The sequence below is a fragment of the Cupressus sempervirens genome, chromosome 9 (genome assembly GCF_028749045.1).
Source record: "Cupressus sempervirens isolate cs-2001-9-10 chromosome 9, ASM2874904v1, whole genome shotgun sequence".
Taxonomy (NCBI): domain Eukaryota; kingdom Viridiplantae; phylum Streptophyta; class Pinopsida; order Cupressales; family Cupressaceae; genus Cupressus; species Cupressus sempervirens.
The window spans coordinates 692,488,224-692,507,526 of NC_143126.1; the positions used below are offsets into that span (position 1 = coordinate 692,488,224).

At 34.4% G+C, this 19,303-nt stretch overlaps 1 protein-coding gene across 5 annotated transcripts in view; it reads left to right on the plus strand.

Moving 5' to 3' along the window:
* RECQSIM (RECQ helicase SIM) overlaps nucleotides 1-19,303 on the plus strand; it is a 380,547-nt gene that overhangs the window by 167,129 nt on the left and 194,115 nt on the right. For all 5 annotated transcript variants that reach the window (XM_089801696.1, XM_089801697.1, XM_089801698.1 and 2 more), the window contains one exon: nucleotides 16,803-16,866. In XM_089801696.1, coding sequence (XP_089657822.1) covers nucleotides 16,803-16,866 — 64 coding nt within the window. The remainder of the gene's footprint in view (nucleotides 1-16,802; nucleotides 16,867-19,303) is intronic.

Consider the following 19,303-nt stretch of genomic DNA (forward strand, 5'->3'; position numbering starts at 1 on the left):
AGGTTGTTGAAGGATCTTGCATAAATTACACGCTTGAAGCCTTTCGACTAAATCATGTAGAGGCGAAGACTAAAGACATGGGGAGACTGTCGAGGGGGCATACGTAAATTACAAGTATGGGACCCTCTAGTTGAACCATAGTAGGAGATTAAAGACACGAGGAGATTGTTAAAGGGATGTACATGTGTTATAGGTATGAAACCTTTCAGTCAAATCATGGAGGGCATATAGAATTCTGAGACTACAAGCTGAAGGAATTAGATATTTGCAAGTATACATTAGGGATAGATTTTCAAGCATGAACAAAAGAGAATTTAATAGCAAAGGGTGCTGTTGTAGCTATAATATGAATGCAAAAATGTCGAACTGATAAGCGTAATACAAGCTACAACATAAATAGAAAGATGTTTATTTGCTGTTATTAAAAAAATCAGATAAAAAGAGCATAAACATGCACGTGGAAAAGCAAGATTCAGAGAAATAAGTTGTAGATTTTATGTTAAAACAGCAAGAATATTTTCAACATAATATTCGGTAGCAAAATGGTCAAAGCATAACCAGAAATCTCATGATTTCACCTGCATAACATATGATCTCATATATAATAGCAACAGAATCGGAAAAATAAAGATATAATCAACTACATCAGGGCTGATCAGTCATAGTGGGTTCAGCGAAGGTTAACGGATTATGAGTTTCAAATGCACAAGAAAAGGGAATAAAGATGGTGTATCAAAGACCTTCAAACAATCTAATTGAAAGGCACAGTTTAGAGAATCCTAGAACTAAAGGATGAAGGTGAATCATCAACAGAGGAGTTACAAATATCAGAAGTTGCAGCATCCATCAAACAAAGGTCAAATCTGTTGTAAAGCATTCAAGGTGAAATAAAATTCATGACAGTATTCAGAAAATAAAAGACAATAGAAGGAGCCTGCATTTTCTTCAAAGTTTCTCATGATATTTGACCTTGAAAAAATTGCTAACAGTATAAGATATCAAGCCAGTTACATGAAAAGATTAAACAGTGAGCAAATAATGTTATATTTGTGTTGGTTCAGACTCTTAGATCCTTTTAAAGAAATAGTTTCAAATTCTAATTAGAGAACTCAAAGTGATATCTGAGATTCCAGAGGAATGTTATGCAGGTTCTGTGATATACAATGTTATGTTTGAAGTATTGATGAAAAAAGACATTGTTAAGGAAATGAATGGTTTTAAAGCATTCGTTGATGTTTGATTTGTCTTCACAAGATAGAGTTCAATATCCTCTTCGAAAGGTGAGATGTACAATTCCCAAAATGTCATTTCCAGCAAATCCTGGAACTCTAGAGTTCAATGCTTTCCACTCATTCCATTCATAATATTTTGTGCATTTTAAGATTAAACTTCTTCAATGCCAACCACTAGCGATGATTAAGATTCCAGAGCAAGGATTTAATAAGGGTGTAGAATATCACACTTTTGATGAATCAGCAGTATTAAATCCATGTACAAATCAGCAGAAATATTTGTGTATCAAATATATTTTGAACAGAAAAAGTTTCAATAGAATATTACAAAGGAGAAAGAGACTTACGACTAGCAAAAAGGAAGAAGCCGTCCAGCAGATTAAACCCTTGAAAATGCCAACAACAGGTGAAACTCATAGCAGTTATGAAGATGAAGTCCTTAAGTGAAGGAACCCAAGTAAACATCAAAGGATCCCATGGCTAGCATGTGGAGAATGCTCAAGCCGCTCTGTAAGGAAGCCCAAATTGTAGCTTTAACTCAAGAATATCATCAGCAACAGGATAACCAGGAACCCGTAAGCTCATAGCAAGAATGGCATCTCACAATAGAAGAAATCATGACATCTAAACCTCAACAAGCATCCATGAAAGAACTCGTGCCCAGAAACAAGAAGCTTGTGCCAAGGGTTACATACAGTTCACAACAAAAATGGTGTCCATACAGCAGGAAACGCGTCCATAACTAGCACATAAACCCGTATGGTGTCCAATATGACATGAAAACTGTGACCAAAGCATGGAGAATGAGCAGATAATGGCGTCCAAGTAAGCCAGAAAAATTGAAACAGCAAGAGCATCGATGGTGCTAGGGTTTGAAAATCCTCCTTCCTTCCATACGTGAATGAGAAAATAAACAAAACAAAACTTAACCCTTTCTTTTCTTGCCTTTGGTCGCCCTTTGTTATATTTGATATAATTTTTGGGTCCATGCAATAGGGTTGAGATTATTTATTTTTGAAAACTCCACTATTCATAAAACTTAAGTTTTATATGCATTAGGTTTTATAATTAAAATATCATGATCCATTCTAATGCATATAAAACTTAAAATAAATAAAGATATTATCTAAGTGTTGTATATATTAAATGATTTTATATTATTAATCATTTAATATATACAAAACTTATAAAATATCTTTTAGATTCTCTTTATTATATACTAATACTAATGTGTTTAAAATAAATAGATATAACGTTAAACACATTAATATTAATAAATATAATAAAAAGAAGAATATTATTGTAAAATTAATATATCAAATGGTTATAATTATAAAACCTTTGATTTTATTAATTAAATAAAGGGAATTAAGTGGAGTTAACGATTTTAGATACCTAAATACAAGGGGAGTTGAGTGTCTATTTTTGAACTCTAAAAGAACATTCAGTTAACAGTGTCATAAGGAGCTTTTTTTGGAGGTTGAAGACAGTTCAAGTTTCTCATACAGTGATGGAGCAAAATAGTGCTATTTTTAATGATTTATGAAGCAGTTAAGGCCAGTTTTGCATGCAGTTCATGATGAAAGCCCGTTTTATGCATATTTTGCATAATTATGAGGTGTTCTAGATGCTATATTTTTGGTGTATTTGAGGGATCCGAGTTAGGGTTTTATGCATGATTTTGAGGAGCTAGAGGCAGTTTTCCAGTTATCTATCAGTTGGGCAGGTGGTTGAGAGCAGTTTTCAAAGGCTTCTTCATAGTTTTTATCATTTTTGACTAGTTTTTTTTAGGCATGATCTTGGAATCTAAATTAGGGTTATGAGTTCTATATATTGTACATTCACCTCATTATGAGGATCTTCTTTCGGATTCAGATTTTTGCGCATTGTAGATTTTGAGTTGATTGTAAGAGCAAATTTGTGGCAGAGGTTTTTTTAGCATTGGTTATAGAGATTCAGTGATTCCTTCTCATTGATTTTCGTGTGATATTGTGAATTTTTTACTTTAATATTGTGTTTGCCTTTATTTAAGTTACATTCCTTATTGTAGATTTGAATCTTGATACGTGTGATTATAGGTCTTTGTTTGTGATTATTTTTCTTTTTGCAAAAAATTGGTAAAACCTAGGTTTTCCTTTCAAAGCAAAAGATCCCGGTCCTTGCATAGAAACACTTTTGTGGTTGCATGTTTGTCTGAGTATTGTGAATCAATTGTGTCTTTCATAATTCATGTTGATTTGATTAAATTTACATTCAAAACCATCAGTGTATCACCTCATTTAGGTTAGTATTCATTATTTGTCATTTAATTCTCACCCCTTATCTTGCGTATAATTTAGGATTAGGTGATCACTATTTAGGAACCGGCCTAGCTTCTGGAGATTCATCTCTCGTTTTACGACAACCCACCACTTGAGAGAGTTTTCATGTTTCAATAGGATGGCTAGATTCTACATCTTGCTATTGGCGCAATCTTGATTGACAACAATAACATAAAAATGACTTAATTCCACACACTTTAATAAAGTTCTGAAGTAAATAAAATTAAACTTCCATTGTGACTGGTAAGCATCCTGTTAGTAAATGTCATTAATCTATCCGAATGTGGAGATAGATTAAACTGGCGCCCAAAATACTAGTGCTGAGAAGGGGACATGACAGCCCAAACATTTTCCACCATCTATCTGAAATAAGGGAAAACAAAAACAATTAGTCTCATTTACAACTTTAAATTTATATAATCAACAATTAAAATTTAAAATGCACAACTTATAAGTCGTAAACTTTAGATTCATGAATATATTATTTAAATTTTACTTGGTTGTATTGTTGTCCGAGCATCTATGGCCATCCTGTCAGAGAAACGTGGCCCTTCTTTAATATTGAACTTGTCGAGCTCAATGGTTGCAGTTGCGCTATCCTCATCACTACTTAACCTATGGATCACTATATATAAGCTGGTGAGAACCTCCTCATCCGCCTTGAAGTCAGGACGAAAACGAAATGCCGGATTCAAAAAGTAAGTTGCTGCATGGATGGGTCGGTGGAGCTGATTCTGCCATCTCCTATCAATGATATCCCAAATAGGGGCATACTTCTCCTGCACTCCTGCGTACTAGGCTCTAATTGTCTCCTTGGCCCTATCCATGCCCTCATATATGTAGCCCATAGAGGGCTTCTTCCCATCAGCGGTTCGTAGGAGAGATACAAGCGGCTTAGTGACCTGCATATAAAGTAAAACAAAAATTTGAGTCAAAACTTAAATATAAAATAATATAACTTAAAGTAAAACTAAATCATTAAACAATTAAATATTAAATATTAAACACTAAATAGTAAACTATAAAATACTAAATGTTAAATTGCAATAAATTTACCTTAAGGATTTCTTTAGCAAGTTTCCAAAAACCATCATCATCAAAGATGCAATTCACCACATCTACCCCTGCAGTGGTCGTAGCATAGGAAGATGAAATCCACTCCCACCCAACAAACGTGCTTCTTAGATCATCCCTTGATGTCAACAAGGACTGCAGTGTGATGAAATTCAAGGCAAACCTCATGATGCTTGGACAACCTAACTCCTTGCCTCCTATGTACTTCCTCATTGTGCTAAGGACAAATGAATGATTATAAATAAACTTGCATATATTTTTTGCCTTTTTGACACATGATTTGACCCACTCAAGCTTGCCAATTTCCTCCAACATGAAGTCAATGCAGTGTGCCATACAAGGGGACCAAAATATGGTGGGGTGCCTCTCCATCAAAAGTTTACCTACAACAATTTTAAGTTAATTAGAAATTCAAACATGTTAGAACATAGGAAACTTAGAATTAGAAAAAGTTCAAAATTCAAATAAATTTATTTTCAAAACTTGAAAAGTTAAAAGTTTACCTGCAACAACATAACTTGCTGCATTATCCATCACCACTTGCACCACATGTTGTTCCCCCACTTCTGCTATGACGTCCTCAATATCCTTACATAAGTATGTGGCATTTTTTATATGAGCGGAAGCATCAATGGATTTGAGGAACATGGTATATCCTACAAAACAATGAATTATAATGGATCATCAACAAATTAGCAATCAACAAATCAAAATTTGAAATATTCAATCATGATTCACAATTATGTATATAGGAAAGTAAAATGACCAATCACCTCCACAAGATACAAGAAAATTGAGGAGTGTTCTATTCCTCCTATCTGTCCAACCATCAGTCGTGATGGTGCAACCCTTTTCTATCCACTCCTTTCGGTGCTCCTCAAGCCCAACCTTCATATCCTTTACCATTTCATCCAAGAGGTATCCACTCAACTCAGCCTCAGTTGGGTTTTTAAACCTCGGACCACAAATAACAATTGCATCTATCATGTTTTGCCAATAAGGAGCCCTATCACAAATAGATTATGATTAGAAATTTATTTGTCAAATCATTATGTGAGCTTGTAAAGCGAATCTATGATTAATCAATGAATCATAAAACAAGTAGATATTATTAAAGTTTTACTTTAAAGAAAACAAAGAAAAAAGAATCAATTACTTGGTTGCAACAAATGAAATGTTGCAAAAGTACCAAAATTTGCAAATTTCTTTTCTCGCAACATCATGAATCTCCTTGTTCAAACCCATGCCCTCAAGCGTGGGTTGTGAGCCAGGAGTAGTGCGGGGCACAAAGTAACCATCCATTCTGTTTTTCTTGGCCTCTAGGCTGCAATAGGTTGGAGTGGACTCAATCTCAGTATAAGATCGACTAGCACTCACCTGAGCACTAGAACTAAGACGAAAAGGAGGCCTAGAAGAACCCTCTCCAACACAACCTATGGATGCGGAAGCTGATGCAGATGCAGATGCAAATGCGGCTACGAGAGCATGGGAGCCAATAGCCCTTAACCCTTCAAGTTGCATTTTCTTATTCAATTTCTCTTGTTCATATTTTTCTAATGCTACTAAACAAGTGCATTTTGCCTCAGCAGTTTGTTGAGTGCAAATTGTAATATCATGTCGAGGTATAGCAACAATGTGGTATTTGAATCTATTAATACCACCAGAATTTATTTCTTTACATAACATACATTTTGTTTGAAATTTGTTTCTTCTAGGAAACTCCTCGGTATATTTTCAACATTCATCTTTTTTACCCATTGCGGAAAATGAAAGCAAAGGGCTGTTGCAATAAGAAAATTCAAGTCAAATAACAAAGTTTGAAACTAATAAACAAAAGCTACAAAACAACAAACTCTAGTTTGCAATTTAGTAAAATTAAAAAACAGTCAAGATTTGCAAATGAAAACTAAAAATTTTTAACAAAAAATGCATAATACACTAACATGCAAAAAAAAATCAACACTTACCTCTTGCAAATGAGTTGAGGAGTGTTGTTATTGACTCCTTAATGCTCCCAATGCAATTTATGGCCTCCCGAGATGGACTTCTGATCTCTTTGGTGCTCTTCCTTCTTGCTAGTTGGAAATCTGTGGTTTTTCTTTTCTCTTCTTCTCTCTCACTTTTCCTCTCTTCTACTCATGTTTAACAATTAGAAGGCCCTTTAGGGTTAAAACAAAGAGGAAAGGCCAAAAAGAAAAGAAAAGAAAATATGTGTTTTATTAAAAAAATGTCAACTTAAAGCCCTGCTGTGCGGCCGATTCATGGAGCTGATTCATGCAATTTTTTTCATGAATCGCATGAATTGGCGATTCCGATTCACGACTCATGACAAATCACCCAGGTTGAATCGAATTGCCAAACCGACGATTTAGGAGATTTCATGTCGATTCTCAGAACTCTGCATCACATAGTAACTTGCATGATATCCACCATGAACCAAGTTAGAGGGTGGACCCACCATAGCTGCTACTAGAGGGTGGAACAAAGTGTTTTGACCTCATACTTCTCTCTCATAGAGGAGAGCACATTACAAAGAATTTCACTTAGAACTTCTCCTCATAGAGAAGATATCATCCACAAAGGATTGCATCTCAAATTTTCTCCCTCTGAACAATGATCCTATGAAGTCAGGTCCTGTAGTTACTTCCTCAGAAGCTCTTTTCACCCAAGGATGCTTGTCGAACTCACTCTGAACCTGGTATCAATCTTTTGACTTTCTAGTGATAAGTCAATACTTCCTCATGATGCACTCAAAAGTAGGCCCATCAAAATCATGCAGTCGTACACATGTATTTCTAGACTCCCTCTAAGTATCAATCTTCTAAGCTCCTGTGTTGCCTTCGAAGAAGTGTCATACTCATTAATGCAGAAGAATCTCATAATCTCAATCATCAAAGATGTTTGCTTCAAGAGCCTCATTTTATCCATCTTGATCATTAGGGTCTTTGGAGCTACTATCATTAGGTTGAGTCTGCACAATATTTGGTAGCATGTGTAAAGTACCAACTTTCTTTTACTATAAGAACATCCTCAAACATAAAGGAAAAGATCAAGGCAAATAACGTTAATAGTATGTATAGAAATTACAAATAAGAGAGATAAATATAAAAAGAAAGAATACTTATTTGTACATAAAGATTCATAATTTTCTTCTTAGATTATTTGAGAATGGAACATCTCCTCTTTAAGAGTGTGAATGGAACATTGACTATTATTCCCCCTACAATGTACAATTTCCACTTATATATCATTGAACAATTTTGCATCACATCAAATATGGCAAACTTCTTTCTAGAACCTCCAAATTTATTAAAGTCAATTGTTTGTAAAGTTGATGAATCTTTTAGTTTATTACAGTCCACACAAATGCAAGTCTTTCTCTTCTCATTAGTGGTCTTGATGATTGTGATGAACTAGTAAGAGAATGCCTTGCAAGCAATCATGAAGCATGTAGTTAGCAACCCAATGGCTTCCTCCCAAAATCTTCTATTTATTGTCCTTAGAAAAGATTGAAGATTGAAAATAATCACAACATCAGTAACATCACAAGCAGTGGTCATGCCCATGGACTTGGATGTAGCCGCTCTTGTGAGTCAAGGATATAATGTGGGAGAGTTCCTAATAACAATGGCCATTGAAACACTATTGTGCAAAATGGTTGCAATGTTGGACACATGCAAACTCCCTCTTTCAAGAAGATCTCAATCTGTTGATTGATACATCCAAGTTAACTTGTTAGACTCCATCTGAAACAAAGTGTCCAAGATCCTCTGATGTCAACTGAAGTAGATCCTCTAGTTACTCACTCCTGAACTACTGTCATAAGATCACTTGATCTTGGAACAAAATTCTATCGCAGTCTGCTCCTCTCAATGAAAGAGCCTCATGTCGTATCTTTAATTAATAGTCTCGTATGTTATCACTCAACAAAATTCCTAATGCATCAGAACAGAAAACCAGTTTTACCATACTGCAAAATTGAATTATCATACCTTTCTTTATCTTTACTTTTGTACCTCATCTGTACACTTCAGATTTCCTTATAAAAAAAGGTACCATGTCTGTGTCTTCTGATATTTTAAAATCTTCACTATCAACAAACCCCACTGGCAAACTCTCTTTTCTTCATTTTCTGAGAATCTAAATACACCTCAATTAATCTTATTTTGTGCACATACTGATCTTGTGGCACCCTCAGATTTCTCCAATTCTTAATTCTGTTCATAAGCCCAATTTGAACCTGTATGACACAATAATTCCACATTTTGCATTCATGTCTAACAGAAAATTTTAAATGATAAAATACCTCTGCAACTTTATATGTGTTGTTTGTTGATATGAGTGGTGATCTGACGTGGAAAGATTTCAAGAGTATATCCACCTCTGAAAAATCTGTATTGATCTGAAAAATCTGTATTGACCTGATCATGTATTCTTGTAATAATAATATAATCATCTGTGATGGATGAAGTTCGTTCCTGGAACACTGCTGAGTGTCAACAAATATTAGTCTTTCCCTGATCGTACTAGCATGGATGATTCTGGGTACTGTAGTATTGTCTTTTTCTTTGGAGTGAAATTTATATTTCATAGACTGAAGGATTATCCTCATTGTGATTCTCCAAAAGTAGCACTTACAATGGTTATCAACCAGTAGTCGCTCAACATCCAGAATGAAATGTTAATATATATATTTTGTGCCTCATGATATAAAACAGTTATTTGCTTTACTTTCAGTATAATACTTTCAATGAGAATAAGAATATCTCTATTTCCCCTGTGACTAATAACAAGGACCATAATCATAGTTTGGCTTTAATGAATTTCTCTAGTCATTTAATATTCTCAATACCATTTGGTAGCCGCATGATGTCTAAGACCAATTGCTTCTGTGATAAAATTAGAGCCTTTGATTTAAATCATCGTTCATTTTCAAACTTTCCTCACCCAAATGGATTGGCTCTATGCTAATTCAAAATCTCATATTTGATTTCAATATTGAGAATTCTTGTGTGTTATCTCTTGGAGGCAACTGTATTATTTATGTCTATTATTCTCTTGTTGTTTAGATCATTTAATCTCATACGTATGTAGCTTTTCTGACTGTTCAAACTGTTAAGAATCCTTATTGGATAAGTATATGTTGACTGTGCATGTAAGTAAGTACTCATTGTTCTTGATTGATGCCTGATGATATTTTCTCATATCCACGGATGAAAACAAGATAAAAATAATGATTGTTGACTGAATTAAACCATCATTCTCGTCCTTCTATGTTGGACTAGATATATATTTCTTTATCCCTAGAGAGTTCTTTTTTGTTTCTTCCTCTATCAGCAATTTCTACGACATAATTTGAATGCTCGCTACAAAATTTGCAGATCAATTCGTAATTGATATACTGTCGATAATGGTGTCATCATTTCTAGTTTTTTTTTAGTCTAGTGGGATTATTATCCTCAACAATAATTTGTAGGTTCCTTGCATCACAGAGCACAACACAAATGAGGTTGTGAATGGTCTCCACGATGTTATCAATTTGAATCTTCTCTGTCCTATAATGCATGTTGGTTTACGACATGGTTCCTTCAATAAAGTCACTATTTAAAATATGATTTGTTCCATTATTTTTCTGTTTATTTTGTTTTCTTCGATTCCTTTCAACAGATGGTGCCATAGTGTCAAATACATATGGCCTCAGTCTTTTTGCTTTGATAGTATCCACATGGATCACGTTTATAAGGAACACGTTCTGCAATTTGATCGACAAGTCTGACCTTCTATGACTAGATGTTACAATGGTTGCCACATTCCTTCTAATCACTACAAGGATTAATCCTGAGTGCATAGGTATTTTGGATTTAGCCTAAACATAATCCTTAGTTGGTGATGTGTGTAGAGTTGTCACGATAAGGATCTTTATTTCGCAGTTTCCTTGGCACTTGATATTAAGTGGATGCCACATAATTCTTATAGCTATTTTGATTTCGTCATGCAATATTATTGCTCCTTTAGTCGTGTTGATCTTCCCTAAAATGTTTGCATTTCCTTCTGAACTATAGTCGCTCTTAGATTTTCAATGATGGCTGGGATTATTAATTCTCCTCTTGATGTATCTTTTTGTCTTTCTGGTTTTGAATACCCTCGTTTGCCTGAACTCTTGTGTTTGTTCTGCGATTACCAAACTAGAACATATAACATAATTTCTGCTCCAAGTATTTAGAAATCAGGATACTGAATATGCTGCATCTGATACCATATTAATGGTTTTGATCTTTGCAAATATAATAATATTGCCGTTATAATCGATATGTTCCAAATGCAGATCCCAAACTCTTATAAATATAAGAGTAGGAGGTATGTCTCATGAAGAGACATATCTTTATGATTAATCATTAATAGTTAATATATATTAGCAATTTAAATCACAATATAACATATGACTTACGTTGGGTGGATATTTTGCAACTGACAGTTTTGGGTAAAAATCCTGTCGCAAAATAGGAAGACCAGCCATAATGTGTGAGACAAAGTCTCTCCTACCTTAAAGGGAAGGCTCCCCCTTCTCATCGTTCCTTGGATCAACTCAAGGTAAGCAAGAAGTCGAGAGATTTTATAAAATCGTTGTTACCAATATCCTTTCTTAACTTTCAAGAAAGAATCCACTTACTCGTGGAGTGAGTAATGGGCAGGGCAAATCTCTAACTACACTTCTATCAACAGTAGGAAACAGTGATACTGATAAACCTTCACTAACTCAAAGGCTAGCTGAAAATGTACCGGTTTGGCTCTAAGTCCGTTCGTACTTCTATATGAAAAGCTTTACAATTAGGGCACAAAGACTTCTAAAAGTAAGAATACTTAACTATTTTGCGAATTAAGAAAGAAATATAAGCTATAGATAAAGCTTCTAGCTATATATTTCCACAACTGCTCCTAGTCAAAGCTTCGGCTCGGATTGCTTCTTAAATCACTATGCTCTTTTATTGAACACACAATAATAACATGAATTAAGACTATAGGCACAAATTACAGTCAAAGCTTCTAATTTTCTCTATCACAATTGCTTCCAATCAAAGCTTCGAATCCAATTGCTTCTTTTATCCACTTTTCTCCCAAATTCGTACTACAAAATCAAAGTTATGCTTGCACAAATGTGGCAGAGCTTTCTTGCATATAACAAAAGATAATTTGTACAATGAGGGGGCACTCCTTTATATAGGCACAGGAGTTGAGAAAAAGGTGGAGGAAAAAGTGGGAGCAACTCAACCAACTTTAACCTAGTCTAACTACAAGAGAAAATATAGTGTTACATGCAACTCGCGTTACATCCTTTACATACACATGTAACTCGCATTACATGTAATTACACATCTTCATGCAATGCATCCACTCTAACTACAAACATGAAAGAAGAAGAAGACGAAAGAGAAGAAAACAATCCTAAAGCGCCTTGTACTTGACGATGCAATCCCAAATGTCACAGGATCGGAAGTTTCTGTACTTTGTACTGCTGTATTCACCTTGATAACCATGGTGTTGCATCTTTTGATAACCTTTGACTTTGATGAATTGTCTGTTGTCAGTGGAAACTTGATGTGATCCAACTTATCTTGCTCAAGTTGTCGTGAATTCTCCTTTGTAGATTGGCACATTTTGGATTCTCTGACACTTTGAAAACCTTCTTGACGATGTTCGGATGTAAGCTTGGAGCAACTTTCCATCAGCACTTGTAAACTTTTTTTTTTGAAGTGCTTGGCGCATGGGAATGCGTGCAAATGGAGATTGCCAATTTTTACAAAGTGACTTGGGCTTTCAAGATGTCATTGTACGGAAAATGGATTACATGTATATGCAACATGTAATGAGGAATGAAAAGTGAGATGGATGAAAATGGAAGCGGAAAATGAGATTACATGCATGTGTGGACGGTGAATGAGATGGAATGATATGATATGATAGATTTTAATGACGTCCATGAGGCTAAAGCAGCCTATGGGAAAACATGTAATCGCATTTGTCGAATGAGATGCGAAGTGTTGTGACATGGAAAATGGAAGTCAAACGTGATGATGCTTTCACATGAAGTGAAGCAAAAACAAGTTCTTGGGAAAGAACTTGTAACTTCTCCAAAGTGAAGAAAATCAGCAAGCAAGCACAAAACACAAAAACAAGCACAAAACAAACACATGCCTTTGGCAAAAGACTCAAACATGTCAAGATGCAATGCACTTCAACACTTAATTTGAATTTGGAGTTTGGGGAAATTCCAAAAGTGTGGAAATGAGAGTTTTCATCATTTTTAAAGACAAAATGCACTTTTCATGGCGCATATATGGGCAAATGTGCAATTTCAAGCTAAAATATGCATGGAAATAGCAAGATAAGCATGAATTGATGAGCAAGTTTGAAAATGTCCACTTACTTGGAGGTTAAAGAGCCAAAATAGAAAGTTTTATAGACTTGAAGACCAATTCTTCCTTAAATCTGGTGTTTCAAACAATTTCTTGACTTTTTTCGTACTTGCATTTAACAAAAATTAATGAGCAATAATGGTCGAATTTGACATGAAAGTGCCAAATACATGGTTTCCAAAGATAATATCATGCATTTAAAACTCAAAAACAATCCCTTTTGATCAAAGGTATGGGCTGAAAATGCATTTTTTTTTTGAGTTTTTTTGAACAAAACATGACTTCTTAATGCAAAAATCTGAGCCGGTTTTGCAAAAATGTGGCCAAAAAATGCATGTTTTTGAGTAATTTTTGACTTGTGAATGCAAAAACAACTTCCCCAAATGCATATACATGGATCAAAATGCAAAAATGTGACTCCAAAATGCAAAAAAGTGGATAAAAACTCCGATTTTCTGGGCATTTTTAGCAAAAACGTGATTCATAAAAAGCATGAAATGAATTCGTTTTTGGCTTCTAAGTACAAAAATGTGAGCTGAAATGTGTTGCAAATGATTAAAGATGCCAAAACTCCTCTTTTCCTTCAAAAAAACGTGATTTAAGTCGCTCAGAATGGATTTATTTGAAGATTTTTCCAAAAACATTCCTTTGGAAGGAGTTTGTAAAATTGTTTTTTAGCATGATAAATCCATTTTTGATGTTAGAAAATCCATTTCCAAGCAAAATCAACCCTAATGGAAAAGATCTTATGCAAATCCATTGAGAAAATCTCAAGTTATGATCAAAATCGGGTTTTTGGAGGGCAAGAGCATGTAGTTCTTCAAAATCAGACTTTTTAAGTGTCATTGCATATATTAAAATATGGTTTTGGTTAAAATCGGATCTTTTTGGGTCAATTGCATGTTTTATAAAACATGCATCTCTCCAAAATCACACTTTTTGGGTGCCATTACATGTTTTAAAATATGTAAGTCATTAAAATCGGACCTTTTTGGGTCACTTGCATATTTTAAGTTACATCTCACTTTTTAGATGCAAAGACATGAAAACTTCACTTTTGATGCAATTACATAAAAAAGGTTCACTTACATGATAACCTTTTGATGTAATGACATCAAAAAGGTCCACTTTTGATAACAAGTTGAACTTTATATGCAAAGACACGTAAAATATCCACTTTTGATGGATTTTACATGTAATTGCATATAAAAGATTCACTTTTAATAACTTAAAACCATTTAGTCAATTTAATTTCATAGAAATGTTACTAAATGAGTCATAAACAATATTAATGTATCATATTTATAAATACAATACATCAATATCATTTAAAAAGTAACATTTAAAAGAGCATTTGATTTAAAAATAAAAAATTAAACTGAAACTATATAGTTATATAGTTACTTTAAGTGAAAAATTTAAAAGTAACTCAACTTAAAATTATAACATAAAGTGCACTATAGTCACTTTAAGTTAAAAATTTAAAGATAAAGTAACTTAAAAACATAACAAAAAATGAATATAAGTGATATTTATCAAAAAGTGAAAGTCAAATTGAAAATATAACATCATATCTTTAATTCGTGCAGTTGCACCCAAAAGGTCCACTTTTGAAGCACTAAAATGAACATCTTTTGACTGACAACTCCAATTGACCTCTAGGTTAGACCGAATTGAAGGGAAAAACGAAAGGTGCGACATGAGCAAAACCAAAGGACTAAAAACAAGCAAACACAAACTCAAAAGCAAAGAACGAACGATGAAGGTTTCAAAAATCAAACAAAGGCTTGAAAAAAAGCAAAATGAAAAAGACTTGACAAAGGTCTTCAATAAAACAATTTGATATATGAATTGAAATTGATCGATGAATCAACAATGAACAATTGAATATCAAATTCAACTCAGAGAAACACGAAACTAGCTTGAAAAAGTTTCATGCTGTTACCAACATTTTGTGGTGACAAAATGCACGACAACTTATATATATATCATCTTATGATTAAATCAATCCGACTATAGCTATAATCTTAACAATTTGAACATTTATTGTTTACCTTTAGAATATTGCACTAGCTTGCTGGAAGTTGAGGACAAAATTGAGCCACGCTCATTTATGGTCTTTTACATTCTAAGATTGATTCCTAAACCCTCAACCCATTTGCTATTTATCTCAAGCTTATTAGTTTAGGATCAAGTACCTCATTGCCATATCATTCACAAACAAAGTTGACATATTAAGAAGTTCCCTTGCATAATCAGTATGCATCAAGCCAAATGAGCTCATTACAGTTTGAACCTTGGAGTCGCCTCCATGATCTTCTTTGCAATCTTAGCATAGGTGGTGGTTTTTGATCAAGAGAGGTTAGAGTGTCTTTGGCACTTTTTGTTGTGTCAGTGCAGTCATAAAACACCTATCAACAACACCCAATACTGTTTTCATGATTGCTTGTGATGCATATTGAGAATTCCTTGAAATTTGTTGAAAGTAATATCTAATTGTTGATTTCTCTATTTGTGGATTATAACTGTGAATTGTATCATCCTGTTTACTAAGGACCTTGACTATTCTTTTTGATACTTAAAATATGATTAAAAAAACCATAATTTAGTGAGACTGTCTTGTCACCCTGACTGGTTAGTAGCCAACCCATGTTCCAGGTTGGCAGTGATTTTCAGGTCATGTAGGTTCAGTTGATTGCAATATGAGTATCTTTAACCTTTAGGAGATGCATATTTTAAAAAATAATCAGATTAATTTAATCTGTTATTTTAATCTTACATGGTTACTTCAAATTTGAAGTGTCCACTGGTTACTGATATTGCCTACGAAGTCTCTCTGCATGATTTCTGTGACATAAATTGTTATTTTTTCACATTTATGCATACCTGTTTCTTATATCATATGCATGAGGAATGAAGATTGCTATCGACATTGTTATACATAGAAACACAATTTTATGCTTTGATAGAATTTTATTTTTTTAAAGATTTTAATGCTTAGTTGTTTCTTATATCACGTGCATGGGGAATCAAGATAGCTATAAATCTTTTGTAAAGAATCTTCTCACCATCTTCTTCAAGGTTGAGTGGACTTCAATTATTATTCTTTTGTGTCCTTATGAGAAGTTTGAGCGGATGCACAACGCATCTAAACCTGAAAGTAGATTGACTATAGGTTGCCATATGTATCCAATTAATTATAATTATAATATAAGAAGTCGATCTTTTGTTTTTAAGTTTTATGGTGCTTTGTGAAACCTTTGTGACATTAGGAGAAAAACAAGAACAGAGAATTTGCTAGATTGATAGCATGAAAAATAATATTCAAGAACTAAAGAAGGATAAGATAGAAATGGCCTGATAAAACTTGCATTGGATTACAACATAAATCTGTCAGAAAGTTGGTTTGCAGCTACTGATCAAATGTCTTCAACATTGCTATACACAGAAACAAAATTTTATGCTTTGCATAGAATTTCCACATTAAGTGTACAATGTGAGTGCAACTTTGCACTTATTTATTAACAAGTTTTTGGTCTCGTAATATAACTTAGAAGCATATATATGCTTGTTATCATCATTGTAAATGAATTTCCTTTAGACAACAAGATTTCCCTGTTGTTAGTGTTGAGCAAGGCTCATGTGATAAGCCCTTCACTATACACATTACATTCTTGTTAACATTTTGTTTGTTTTCTTTGTCAATTATTTTTTGGGTATATGGACACAATTAAAATGAATTTATATTTCCTTGGAAGTAGAGTTTGGAAGCTTATTATCAGGAAGCTGGTAGAGCTGGAAGAGATGGATTACTGGCGGATTGTAGTAAGTGTTGTATTTTGTTTTCAAATGTTTGATTGGATGCCTTGTTATGTTTGTCAAATGTATATGCAATTTTTGTTAGCAACTTGGCTATTAAATAATAATATTTTACATCTATTTAAATAGTATCCTAGTAAAATAAGACTCAATGATAACCTGATAGATTGTTGTTCTTTTCAAAAACATCGATTTGCAAAAAATATGGGAATAAACTGAATTTACAAAGGTCATTAGTAGTATTTCCTTCATTTATAGGCAAAAAGACAAGTTCAATTCCGATGCAGAACATGGGCTTAGAATCTTCTTACTAACACAAACAAACACTCACCTTTCATCTACAGCATGGATCAATAGTACTTCCTTCACAATTAAATCTCTTTCCTAGTAGCCCTCCAAAAGGGTCTGACAGGGCATAACTTTCAGTATAAGCTTCACCTCCAAAAACTGAAACCATTGTCAGATACCAATTTGGCCATTTTATAACATATCTTCGAATGGGTAGAGGTTCCTTTGAAGCAAAGGGCTCAAAAATTGACTGTCTTCTCCTTAGACTAGGTCCAGTTAATAGTTTTGCCTAGGCTTGGTGCTAGGGCTTGGCTCCATATTCTCCTAAATATTCAAACTACTGTTCCAACACATGGAACACATCAATCAAGGTCTAAATGCACTATTTCCAATCCGAGGCCCTTCCTCCAATCAACTTCAAGCGTGAAACTTTACTCTATTAGGGCTTCTTGTGAGTGATACATAGAGATATCAGTCCTCTATGGCCTCCAAAACCATAGCAAACGTCCACCAATCCTTTTGCACATATGGCAAACCAAAGTGTTTATAAGGATAAACTATTTCACCGATTTTGAGGATTTTTTTACTGGTGAAATGGTGAGAAAACCATTTTTTTGTATTCTTTATTACCCTAACCCTAAGTCACAAGGGTGGAATTTGAATTTGATTTTGTTGATCATAAAATTCGAATGAAATTTGTTAAGGGTAAAAATTGGGGAAAAAAAATTGACATTAAATTTAAGTTATATATATATAAATATTAGTAATATATCCACAAAATTGTCAAAATAATTTAACATTGCTAATATTTTGACTAAATAATCATTTTAAAATAAAATAACATTGTATTAAATAATTGATTCTGCACGCACAATGCAGAGGACTGCGACGAGGAGGACGACAGACTAGTTGACCTGAGTCACGAACCAACCTGAATGTACTGCATTGGATCCAACCACCTCCCCCTTCCCCTCTATCAATAGGCCCCCCTCCCTAGGCCCCTTGGCCCATAGAATTTTAGGGCATCATCACGCCCTACCATTTCTATGGGCACTGGCCCCTCCCCCATCCCATTATTTTTATAGCCCCCCCAGAATTTTATGGGCAGATCCCTAGCCCCCTAGCCATTTTATGGCCCCTCCCCTCCCCCCCATATAGATAAATAAATTGATAAATTAATAGGATGGCCTATCCCTAGCCTAGCCTATACTTTTTAGGTTAGGTTAGGTATGGTATGGGATGGGGGCCCCTAACCCCTAGCATAAAAGGTGTATTAAACTATGGCTCCACTTGAGATCAAGCTCCGCTTGAGATCAGATCTTGAATTGTGGCTCCATGTTTTGTGATGTCTTCCGTGGTCATCCAGGTGGCATCCTCCATAGGAAGGCCTTTCCAGTTCACTAGATACTTATAATACACCTTTTGCTTTGTTCTTTCGGCTTCTTTGGAGTCCAAAATACACAATAGCTGCAATAGATGGTTTGGTGGTTAGTCTCTGATTGAATCTGGGTTTGCAACCTTTGATGTACCTGCAATCACTGCCTCTTTGAAAGGGCGTAGGTCAGAATCATTAAAAATTGGGGAGATAGCAACTTCAGGAGGGAGTTCTATCTCATAGGCATTTGCTCCAAATTTGTGGACCTCCCTAAATGGCCCTATTTTCTACTCCTGCAGCTTTGAATACTTACCTTTTGGTAGCCTTTCCTTCCTCAAATGAGCTAAAGACCAAGTCGCTCACCTTGAAACGAACCTCTCTCCTTTTTAGACTTGCATGTTGTTTGTATTTATCAACACTCTTTTGAAGGTTCTCTCTAACTTGCTGTTGTAAGTCTTTCATGGCAACTGCAAACTCTTCTCCTTCAATGTAATGTTCCCGTTATAAAATAAATTATTAATCAAACTATTGTTAATGGGCCGATTGATTTAGTATATCTCGGACCCATTCTTGTTTGTTTTCATAGGTTTGTGTAGCCATCCGCTATCTTTGTATGCCCTCGAAAAGTTTTCCCCGACGGGTATTTAAGCACAACTTGTAGGTAGTTGTTAGGATGCAATTTGGATTATTTTTTTATATTGCGAATTCCCGTTGGGATTCTCTATTGTTTGCCATTTCGGAAGTGAAAGATCTTCCCTACTTGGCTATTTTGGTGTCAGT